The sequence below is a fragment of the Corapipo altera genome, unplaced genomic scaffold (assembly GCF_003945725.1).
Source record: "Corapipo altera isolate COAL_440 unplaced genomic scaffold, ASM394572v1 51, whole genome shotgun sequence".
NCBI lineage: Eukaryota > Metazoa > Chordata > Aves > Passeriformes > Pipridae > Corapipo > Corapipo altera.
Window position 1 is genome coordinate 8,193,897 of NW_020884892.1, and position 12,087 is coordinate 8,205,983.

General features: G+C 45.7%; 1 protein-coding gene across 1 annotated transcript; it reads left to right on the plus strand.

Annotated features, from left to right (window-relative positions):
* Positions 1-4,617: 4,617 nt before the first annotated feature.
* KLHL38 (kelch like family member 38) lies at positions 4,618-11,557 on the plus strand. Its single transcript, XM_027645685.1, has 4 exons — positions 4,618-4,771; positions 5,322-6,796; positions 8,171-8,276; positions 9,721-11,557. The coding sequence occupies exons 2-4, from the start codon at positions 5,450-5,452 to the stop codon at positions 10,005-10,007; spliced, it is 1,740 nt and encodes a 579-aa protein (XP_027501486.1). The 5' UTR covers positions 4,618-4,771; positions 5,322-5,449; the 3' UTR covers positions 10,008-11,557.
* Positions 11,558-12,087: the final 530 nt, after the last annotated feature.

The window sequence follows — 12,087 nt, forward strand, 5'->3', positions numbered from 1 at the left end:
CAGGTATGCAGAGAGATTGTGAAATCTCCATCTTTCAAGGTTTCAGAACTTCAACTGGACAAGTTCCTGAGCACCCTAATGTAACTCTGAGGTTAGTGCTGCTATGAGAAGGAGGTTATACTAGGTGAGCTCCCAGGGGCTTCCCAACACAATCTTCCTGTGATGCTAGGGGAATTTGGTATTTGTAAGCGGGAGAGCACTCCTGGCAGTGCTGTGTGGAAGTGCCTGAAGTAACACAAAGAACTTCTTGTTATTGCCATGTATGATTGTCCATCAATTCCCCATATTCACAACAGACATCGTCTTTGCTACTTCCCAGCTTGGGAAGTTTCATTGCCTTCAGCGAACCTGAAACATCAACCAGGGAGGTAGAGGACAGGGCCAAAGGGCTGTTTTCCCAATGAAGCAAATAGTAAATCCACACTCGGCTCTGGCTGAGCGCAGACAGGACTCAGGGAAGCTGCTTCAGTGGGAAGTACCAGGATAAGTCCAAAACCAGACGGCACATGTGGAATTAGGTCTCCTGATGGTGTTATCAGCTGAGTGAGAGACAGATATACATATCAAATAGAAAGGTCCCTACCCATGCTGTATCTTCTTAGTAATCTGCTAGTATAGACATATCTTTACACTTTCAATGCACATATTCATTATATACGTTTACATGCATGTGTAAATATGCAACACATAAATCTAATAATTCCCCAACACATTAGTCTTTCTTTCTGCTCCCATATTTCTCATCCCTCCAGCTTATAGTAAGCAAAATGATGTTAAGCACTCATCTTACCCTGGTCAGGGCCCACCAACCAAGCTCCACATTGCCAGGGCATGCAGCATCCCAGGCAGACTGGCTGTGCTCCCAGCCTGGGCTGAAGGCTGCCATCCCAACCAACAACCACTGGTGCTCAGGGCATTCTTCCCATCCTCCCCAACTCATGGCATCTGATTAATTATGATCCCTATAATTGTCTCTTTATACAATGAGGAATGTTACTCTTGGGTTTTGTTTTCTCTCCCAGTTTTATTAAGATCATAATAAGGAATATTTTTTCTTGTCTCCTGCAAATTTGGGGAAAGGGATGATCTCTCTTTTGATAACTGTGGGGGCTGATAGTCATTGAGACAGCACACGTAACACTGAATAAGCTCACTGAAGTAAATGCCTGGAACAGTTCTTTTTCTTTATCCATATTTGTTCATTTTCAACTGAATTGTAATAGGATCAGTGTATGAGTTTTAGAAGTTGTCTGACATCACCAATCTTCTCTGTGCACCTGCTACTGGCCGACCAGATTACAGCTTTTTGCCACTCTGTTGCTTAGTGCATGATAATAGACGTTTCATGATCCCATTACATTAAAACATAAGAAAAGCTGCTCTGGATCAGATCAAAGGTTCAATCATCCTAATTCCAAAACTGAGTGACCTCAAACTCTCGAGAAAGAACAGCAGGAGGAGTGTGTAGCATTGCAGCAACATGTGCGTTCTTTGGTAGACGTTTCAATTTTCTAGAAAGTGCCCTGGACAGAGTTTGTACAGCAGTAGTTGTAAAGGGTCACTGTTTTTAACAGCCCCCAGTGGCTCCAGCCCATCAAGGGTTTTGGGAGACCTGCAGCATCACATCCCACAGTGCTGCTGGGTCATACACCCTGCAAATGAGCCCACTTTCCAATTTGCACACGTTGTTCAGTCCAGACTATCATCTTTGCAACATGCTACTCACATAGTAATGAAGAATTCTGTTCTCCCAAAAAAAGACCACTCAGGTCTTGTTTGGTCAATAGCATTTCATCCTTGGAAAGCTGCCTCAAGAACTCATTCAGAAACAGATTTTATCAGACAAGTTAGACTGTCCCACAGCAGAAACGGCTCCACCCTCTCACCAGGGCTCATGCTGCAGGGCTCATGGCCCCACCATGCAATGGGACATATTATTCTAAGCTATGCCATGAAAAATGATTTCTAGCTTATTTATATAGAAAATCCTAAATAAGCAGTTGCAACCAGACATGTCTGTCTCGTACTGGCCTTTTTAGCCACCAACGCACTTGCAACAACGGTGGGTAGAGCCCTCCCCAAATCTTCGTTCGCAAAACCTAACCATGATGATGGAATAAGCAGTGCTGATGTGCCCACTTGGTTGTAGATGTGTCTGAAACCACAATCTCTGGGAAAAAAAAGAAAAGAGAGTTGTAAAGCAGGAAGCAGGAGCTCCATTGCTCAGGAGCCCTGGCCCCAAATTGGCAGGGACCTGTGTGAGGACTCAGCAGGGAGAAGCAACCCCCCCCCCTTCCCCCAGAGCAATGAGCTATTTAAACAGCACACTCTGTACTCTGGGTTAGCAGGAATTTGCATAACTGTGCAGAGCCCTCGAGCCTGGGATCTTCTAAATAAAAGCCACATTTATCACTATCTAAAGCAGAAGAACACCCCACCTACTCTTCTCCAACCCCATAAGCCAGTGTCATTAGTGAAGTCAGATAGCATCATTTGTTTCTTTAAGGGTTAAAAAAATAATCCACAGCCATTGCCAGGAAAAGGCAGAACTAAACAGGCAGCAAAGAGTTAGAGCCAGAACAGAGAGATAAATTTAAATCAATCATTAAAACGGACCACAACAAGATCATATACATACAGAGCAAGAAAGAAAGCGAGAGGGTGTTTTGTTTGGGTAACTAATGTTCCCTGGACAAGAAGAGAGAGAAATTCTCCTTTGGGTTTTTAATGCCACTCTAAATATTTATAGCAAGATCATGGCCAGCTGGTGAGACAGCAGTAGGGAGTAGGGAGGGGAGGGCGTATTTTCCCCAGTGCCCCAACATCATTCTCCAAGTTGTTTCTTTACTTAAGAGGAGGGAAAAGGCTGCACATTGCCATGTTTACCCTCAAAGTGACTCATCTGCAGGAGTCAAGTCCAGTGGCTCCTGGTCATCCCCTCTCTCATCTCTCCTGGCCATTCATGCACATGTACACACACACATGCACAGATTATGTGAGAAGCCTCCACCCTGTCTATAGCATGGGTCTGGCTTTCAGGCATTTCACCACATCTTATGCTGCACTGAAAAGCCTTTGGGAAAGGCCATCTACAGCACAGCCCATGATGCAAAACTTCTGTTTTTATAGGAACAGGCTGCCTCCATCTCTGTAATCTGCTGGTCCATGGACACAGGGTCAGGAGCATATGGAGGACTGCAAACACCAGCACAGCACAGGGGTTGACTTAAGGGCATTGTGGCTCCCAATGATTTTTGCTCATCTGCCTCGCTGTGATCATACGCAGACATGACTCACTCATGAGCTTTGGCTTTGAAAATATGAGAAGGAGTTTTGCTTTAACCTTGTGTTTCCCTGTGGTAGAAATGCTTAGAAACTACATTTTGGATTGAATCCCACCCCAGAACAAATGGAGAAATTTCAGCTGAGAGGAGGGACCCAATCCAGTTACCCAGGCGTGGGCAACCGATGCTATTTCTTTTCAACCACCCAGGAACTTGGCACAGAGCTGGGACACATCACACTAGGGACCAGCTGGGGTTCTGGAGGATCCTCTGCTGGCACAAGGTGTTCAACTGATCCCAGCCCTGAGGGTGGATTTAGAGTCACCACCATAGATGATGGGAGTGTTAAATATGGACACCTTCATATGATTGAGGCAACCGAGCACTTGTGGACACCCAGCAGTGCCTGGAGGACTGTCCACCTGCCGAAATACAGGTAGTACATACTGGTGACCTGAATAACTTGTCAGACTCAGTTGTATTGACTGGAACTCACTGGCTGCAAAAAAAGCTCAGACACCTTGTTCATCTGCAGTCAGAGACCCCCATTCAAGTGTCTTCCCTTGGGAGCTCAGTGCTACCATGGGACTTGCCACTCTGGGACCCACTCACTGCAGCAACCTGCTCCAGTCCTCCCACTCATAACACCAAACTTCCTCAAGCCACCTGCTTGAGCAGTTCTTTGCTAAGGGTTTCAGAGAGCTGAGGTCCTTATACAAAAGACCACAAACTGGTATTTTCTATATGACTTATCAAGCACCATCAGAAAGATAAACTGCTCCAAGGGTAAATTTCATTCTCTGCTTTTCAAAGGTAGTTGGGCTCTCTGGGTCCACCTTGGAGCAGTGCTGGATGCAGCGGTCCCGGTGCATCAGCATCTCCCACCACACTGCAATGGGCTGATGCTCCCCAGATCTCTCCATAAGGTGGAGACACGGTCCATCTCACCCAGGGAGCCCTCCTCTCTCCCCTCTTCTCCATGAAACTACGGTATTACCTAGCGCGAGGCATGGCAGACTGTTTACAGCCTTCTAGAGTTCCCAGGCACTTTAGGACAGGGTCTTGCTGCTGTTTCCAAAGGGACAGCCAGGACTTTTATAAGTGAACTTTCCTCTCCGTGTCTATTTATTATATGTAAACATTTGCCAGAAAAACACCACTCGGGCATGCTCAGAACCAGCCAGGTCATTGCAAAAGGCAGCGGCGGCGTCACATGTGATAACAGCGAGCAGCCCGTGTGCTCCTATTCTTAGCGCTGGAATGTGCACAATGCCCCGCCGCCCCGCCGCTCCTGCGCACAGCGCCCGGGAGCGGCAAAACTGACTTCAGAATAAACACGTCCAGAAATCACCCTCTATGAATCACCCTACCTACTGAAAGAAACGTCCTTTGGGTTTATAGGGTTTTTATCCAGGCTCTAGCTATGGAAAATCTCATCAGAGAATAAGCGACAGAGAGTAAGTGCATGCAGGGAAGGACGACAGAAGGTAAACGTTTCTACCTTACGGTTCCACTGCAGGTTGAGCAGTTAGTCATGACAGTAGATATTCATCATATTGTTCTGCCTGGCACTTAATTTAGTCATTGTGTGTCTGATTAACATAAAAAACCCCACAGCTAAGCAGAGTTAATAAATAACGGTTTTAATGCAGATTCCCAGTCTCTAGGGTTCCGTTTGCCCTGCTGCAGAGTTCAGCTCTGCCAGATTTGCATTCTTTGGGAGTGACTAACTCTAGGGGAAAGAGGCACAAGCTACTAAACTGCTAATACTTTAAAATAGTGAATAAATGTCTAAGTGCATTTATTCAACGTGATTAAAATGAACAAACCAATTGCTTCAGCCATCCAGCTTTAATCCCAAATCAGTGAGATAACTTCAGTGCTTTTGCTTCTTGCCAGGGACACAGGCAGTGCTGACCTCAGAGCTGCAACCTATCTGATAACTTTATGAAAATTTTAAAGGGTCTTAGGGACCTTTTGACTTCTTTATTATTTTCCCACTGTGCTTAACCCATGTTCCATTTTCATGCGTAACAGCGAACGGATATTTAGAGGAACATCAAAGTCCCGATTTGTTCCCTTGGAGCTGGATATTTCAATAAAAGCTGCTAGGAATTCAGGGGTTTTTCTGCCAAGTCCAGTATTCATCTCTCTCCTATTTTGCTATGGAGGGGGGATCCACTGAAGAGTTTCTCTTCAAAGACCAGGACTTCTCCTCTGAATTGCTGAGGCAGCTGAATGCTCTGCGGCAGAGTGGGATGCTGACTGATGTTGCCCTCTGTTCCGGGGGTTTTGAAATCCCCTGTCACCGAAATGTGCTGGCTTCCAGCAGTCCATACTTCAAGGCAATGTTCTGTAATGACTTCAGAGAGAGTCGCCAGGCTAAAGTCATCCTGAAGGGCATTGACGCCAACATTTTGGATCAGATTATCCTTTATGTTTACACAGGGGAGATTCTCATATCCACTGAGAATGTCCTGTGCCTCTTGGAGACTGCCTCCATGCTGCAGTACACTAAGCTATTTGAGGCCTGCTCTGCCTACCTTCAAGACAAGCTGACTCCTGACAACTGTCTGAGCATGATTAGACTGGCAAAAATCTTGAACTGCCAAAGCCTGAATGAGAAAGCCAAGGCTATGGCTTTGAAATGCTTTCCTGTGGTGGCCTCTTCTGAGGACTTGAAGGACCTTTGTCCCTTGGAGCTCATCGACTACCTTGGGGACGATGAACTCTGTGGGGAGGAGGAGCAGGTCTTTGAGGCACTGATGGTCTGGGTCCGGCACGACCTCCAGGCACGACAAGGCTACATCCAAGAATTGTTCAAGAAAGTCCGGCTTCAATACGTCCATCCAACTTTCCTCTTCCACTTCATTGCCAATGACTCACTCGTTCAGTCCTCACCCACTTGCAGGAGCATCCTTGAGTCAGCCTGGAGACATATGTTTTCCCTGTACAGCACCAACGCACCTGACATCAAACCCATGATGCATGTTCCTCGCCGGTACTCTAACCAAGAGTTCCTCATCATCATTGGTGGCAGGAAGGACAGCCAGCAGACGAGGGATGTCCTGCTCTATGATGACAAGACGAACCAATGGCTGAGCCTGGCCAAACTTCCCATGCACCTGTACAAAGCCTCTGCAGTGAGTTTACTCAGCAACATTTATGTGCTCGGAGGGATGCCTGTTAGCAATAAGAAAAGTCTGGTCAGTGGTAATATTTACATTTACTCCCTCAAACTCAATCAGTGGAGGTTGATTGAGCATATGTTAGTTCCACGTTACTCCCACAGAAGTTTGGCATATAAAAATTATATTTTATCATTCGGTGGAATTGGTGAAAACCAGGAAATCCTGAATTCCGTGGAAAGATATGATAGTGTCTACAACACCTGTGAGAGCATGGCAAACATGCCTGTTGCTGTTCTTCACCCTGCTGTTGCTGCCAAAGATCAGAGGGTCTACCTCTTTGGGGGAGAAGACATTATGCAAAACCCTGTTCGGCTGATCCAGGTAATGATCGGTCCTGCTTGTCATAGGCAATTTCTTCTAAGGTATTCAGCAGTCCATTACCCTCATGAGAAAATCAAACCACCTAGAAAACTTTATTGTGAGTTGCAGCAAGGGGCAGGTTGAGTTGATACATGGCTTCCAGGACCATTGCAGCCATTTCATTTTCCCCTTCTGAAGGTTTTTCAGGCACAAGCCCTGACATACTTCTTTGGGTGTCAGTCAGCTGTGCCTTTGGTGAGCACTAGGGCCAGGGCTGCTGCAGATGATGTTATAGCAGGCGGCAGCAGCCTCCCCTGCCCAGCTTCATGCCTGTAGCCAATATCACCAAAACCAGTGCTTTCCCCTTGGCAGCCGAGCAGGGGTTTCAGCTGCACACCTGATCGCTCGCAGCAAACACAAACACTCACCATCATTAGAGCGATTAGATACTCACTCATCAAAGGGCCAGGACTTAAACTGACAGTCATTTCATATAAACAGTTGTGTTAAAAATGTAGCTCCTGCCACATGTTTCTGGCTTCTCTGTCTGCTTTCAGCGGTTACACTCTATTAAGAAGAAAAAATTCATACCATTTTTCTTATCTGATTTGATGCTTTAGTAACAATGTAGTGTTTCTATCCCCATAAGTGTTTTCCAGTGGTTGAGGTGCTTTAACTAAGAATCATTATGAGCTAAGATGGCACCCGGACATGAGCAATACTTTGTGATTATAATGGTTCTTGATTATCAGAGGAAGGAAATGTATTTATCTGTTAATGGGGAGTTGCCCTGGAGATATTTAGTATATTGAGAACCAGATAATATGGCATAAAAGTTTGTGTCACCCAGATATGGATGACTGAATGATCATCATCTGGCAACAGCTCTTTTTCTCACATAAATTGATGACTTAGATACCACTCTAAGTCCCTTTGCCAGCCACCAGCACAAATATAGCAACTGGGCAAATATGGTGGCTGCCAGCAAAGCTAGGTGAAGTTGAAATTTGTTTGCCCAGGAAATTGGTAAGACCAAGGCAGGAATACACAGAATAACTGGTAAATGAAATTAATGGGCTTGCACTTTGGGAGAGCAAGTTACAGTGATTTAATAGCCATGCAAAGATTTACAGCCAAGAAGGTTGTATATGGCAGACACACTTCATCTTAGTGTGTGTGCTAGCATGTCCTGAGCAGACAAGCTTGGGGAACTAGAATGCTTTCCAAGAAGACATATTAGGAAAAAAAATGGGTATATTCTCAGATTTCCAGGACTTTGAGCCAGAGGATTGTATTTATTAGGGCAAAATAAAACCTGTAAGTTCCTCTGTAATTACAAATGCCAGTTGAAATACAACATAAACAGCTGTGTGAGTATCCTTATTTTCTTGTCAGGTTTACCACGTGTCCAGGAATACATGGTTTCGGATGGAGACTAGAGTAGTGAAGAATGTCTGTGCACCAGCTGTCACAATTGGAGACCAGATTATCATCATAGGTGGTAAGAGTTCTGTTTCACCTTCCTTCTGCCTCCCCCTGCCCAGATCTTGTGGGTTTTCACAGCCTTCCTGTAGCTTTTGAGGGGGTGGTCCCTCAAAAAGCACCTGGATCTTGGGAAAGGAGGAGTGTCCCCACCCTCCATCCACTTCTCTTATGGCAATGGAAGCAGAGACAAGTTCTCCGTGAGGCTCCTTTTCACTCCAAGTAGCAGGACCTGTGTGGGGGAAACTAAGGAAAAGCCAATGCAAGTTTCTGGTCTGCAGAAGGAAGGATGCCAAGAGCACGGGGATCCTGCTTCTACCCTGCTGACTCACATCCTGGAACTCTCTGTCTGCTCTTCTTAGGATAATAGAGAGCGCGGTTACCACAATCGTTGGGATGGGTGGGCTATAGGTCTATGAGATGTTGGTTGGTCCTGTAGCTGCCTCCTGGGGGTAACTGTGAGATGTCCTGAAAGGGGTGTGAAACACCTGGAAAGAAGAAACTCCACAGTGTCTTTTTCAACCTGAGGACCAGCCTCTACCCATTGGCACTTTGGTGTATTATGTCATTGGTTTTGGCACTCTAAAATCCTGAATGCAGCTCCCCTGATCACGGACTGGCAAGAGTAAGCATGTGTTAGATTATGTAAGAGAAAATGAGACACATAGCTTTGGCAGATCAGTGAACTGAACGCAAATCACACAGGACTCAAAGATGGTGTCACCCCTCAGGGGGAGGCCACTGCTACCCTTTGCAGTCAAAACACAGGAGAGCTGAGTCCAAAGGTTCCAGACTATCCTGTATGGCAGATTATCCTTACCTCAGACCACACTCTTGTTTTTATACATGGGCAGGGTATTACTGGGTACCAAGCTTCCAGGGCAATGGCCCTTTTACCAGCCCTTACCTCTCAGCCGATGCGAGGTTACATCACCTCTAAGTGGAAGAGCTGTACACTGGGTCACTGGCGTGGTGGCTGGCACAGATGTGGCACTGTGCTGAGTACTCAGCTCCATTCAGTAGGCAGCCACAACTCCAACCCAACAAGGCACTATTGTTCCTCTCTCATATGCCTCTGGTTTCTCTATTACCAAGTGAAGCTCAAGGAGTCTCTTGGGTGAAAAGAAGTATTTTGGGATGTTTGAAGGCACATGCAGGTAACTACAAGCTCCAACTGTGTGGGACAGGTTGATTGCTTGAACTGATGGGTCTTATGGTGCTTATTGAGCCCTGGCTGCCAAGGTGCTAGTAGACAGGGTGAGGACAAACAGGAAAGAAAGATAGACAGACAGGCATTCCTGTGACACATCATCACTTCCTAGCTTAGAGATCTTAACTCTGCCAAATTATGTACCAGTATAATAGGTTTTATTGAAGACTATCAGGAAATATATTATCATTCCTTCTGCTGTCCATAAGCTTTAATTCCCATCTGTCTCTTCCACCTCTGGCTTTTCATTCAGGGTACACCAGGAGAATCATTGCTTATGATACAAAAGGAAACAAGTTTGTTAAATGTGCAGACATGAAGGACAGACGGATGCATCATGGGGCCACTGTCATCAAGAACAAGCTGTATGTCACAGGAGGACGATGTCTCACCACAGACAATGTCATCAAGGACCTGGATTCTTTGGACTGCTATGATCCAGAGACTGACACGTGGACACCAAAGGGAAAACTGCCACACAGACTCTTTGACCATGGATGCCTTACACTCCAGTGTGTCCCCTGTTCTAACCTTCTCTAAACGAGCTTTGGTACTTCCTTTGTGCTCTCCCTCCCAGAAAGGACCTGCCTCGCTCTGCAGAGAGCACATGGGGAATCCTTATGGGGTCACACAAACTCTTGACTTTGAATGCACAAGCAGCACTAGTCCTTCCCAGACGCTGTGCCAGAAAGATCATAAGCTCTGTGCTTGTGCCTATTCACCTGACTGGTATTGCATATGGTGCTGCTGAGTCCAGTGTGGAGGCCTTACCCAGCATCTCAACAAAAAACAGGAAAAAGATACTGGGTAAGAACCCATTGTAGGATTTGGCCTTGTACAGACTGTAAAAGGAAAAGTGAATAGGGATGCTGATATCTCCAGGGAAAGTAAGATCTGGATAACCTGCCTTTGTTGGCATGCAAACTCAGCTGCCTGGGCAGCCCTTAGCTGCTCGGTGCTGACCAAGCTTTCTGTTTCCAGTGATGGGAGCATTTAGAATAGGAAGTCCTGAGCTTCAGTCTTGTAGCCAGGCCAGCAGCAGCTGCTTGCATTAGCTATGGTAGTCATCTCATAAGAAATAAAATTTTAATGTTCCTAACAGCAAATTAGAAATAAGCAAAAGACTGATGCTTTGATCTGAACTCTCATATTGCAACAAAATGCAGATTTGACTTTTCTGAGCTAACACTCTTTACAGCGAAGGGAAGACTTTTGTTCCCCCTGCCTGCCCTCTGAAGGAGCAGGAGAAGGTGGGATGGAAATTAAGATTGTCTGCATCTTCTTTTTCAAGGGATCTTGTTTTGCAGGGATCTTCTCCTTTTGCATCAGTAATAGCAGTGGGGTTAGTTAGGAAGACTTTGGCTGATGGAATTCTTGAAATCTGGAATAGTGGAGAGGACATATGGAGGAAAGGGGATATAAAGGAGAAGAGGTATTTGGGAGGAACAATTTCTTTTTCCCTTTCTCCTCTCTCCAAACCATTGGGAAAAAAACCATGAGACAAAGCCAGTGACAGGAAGCCAGCTTTCCAAGAAGAGCAAGTCTAAATCTGCCACTTGGCAAAGCAGCTCTGGCTCCACCAATATTTTTGTGGGGTTCTGCCACTAAGTACATACTTTTAAAGGGAGGAGATTAATCATCAGATACTGAACAGGCTGTGAACTGCTGTTAGGTCACCAGGCTTGGTAAGATTGCTGAGATAGCAAGGAGTTTTAAAGATAGCACTGATGTCCACTATCCAAAGAAAGGATGGCAGAAAGAACACCCCTTTTTGAATGAAAGTGGGACTTTTCCAAGGGTACAGGGTGGCATGAGGAAAACACACTCAACCTCCCTCTTTACAGAAGGCTGTCACCACCACATTGCAGTAAACCAACTCAGGATCCTAAGATCCCCTCCCATAAATCTGTGACTGGGAGTAGAAGGGTGACTGAAATAGTTAATGAAGTGGAGGGCTGGAAGAAAGTATTTGGTATCAGCTGCTGTTGTAACAATGTGGAATAAAAGGGTTATTATTGTTTGTATGAGTTTTGTGTTCAGGAGTCCCCATTGTTCCCTCTGAATTGTTGATAAAGGGAATTGTTTTTGTACCAGTGGGTATTGCCAGGGTTTCCTTCTAAGGATCTGAGTAAACCTGCAAAAAATGAGTGGGAACCCAAACTCGTCTCCCAGCTCAGAAGCCTTTGGCTACATTTCTCTTCTGTCTTTCAGTCTATTATCATCATCTCCTCCCTGTGCAAAGCAGAGCTAAATCACGGCATTTGCCAAGTTGGACTGGAGCAGTGATTCATCCTGCTTCCTCACAGACCATCTCCATCCCTCTGGAGAAAGAAGCCTTGTCATGGCCAATTATGGAATGTCTGCCCCAGGGAGATGTTTATTGCTAACCCTGCAGTGCTGCCTTCCCAAACTCCTTCCTGTTGTGACCCTGCTCAGCTCCAAACTCCGGGAGACGCCAGTTGCTGCCATGCATTTTAGCTGACACAGATTCCTGCCAGGCTCGTGACTGTACCCAAAACCCAGGGGGAAAAAAGTTGACTCAGGGCCATAACCCCATGTTTGCAAACCATTGCCACAGTCATTGGTTTACGCTTAGAAGCAAACAGATTTTTTTTTTTAA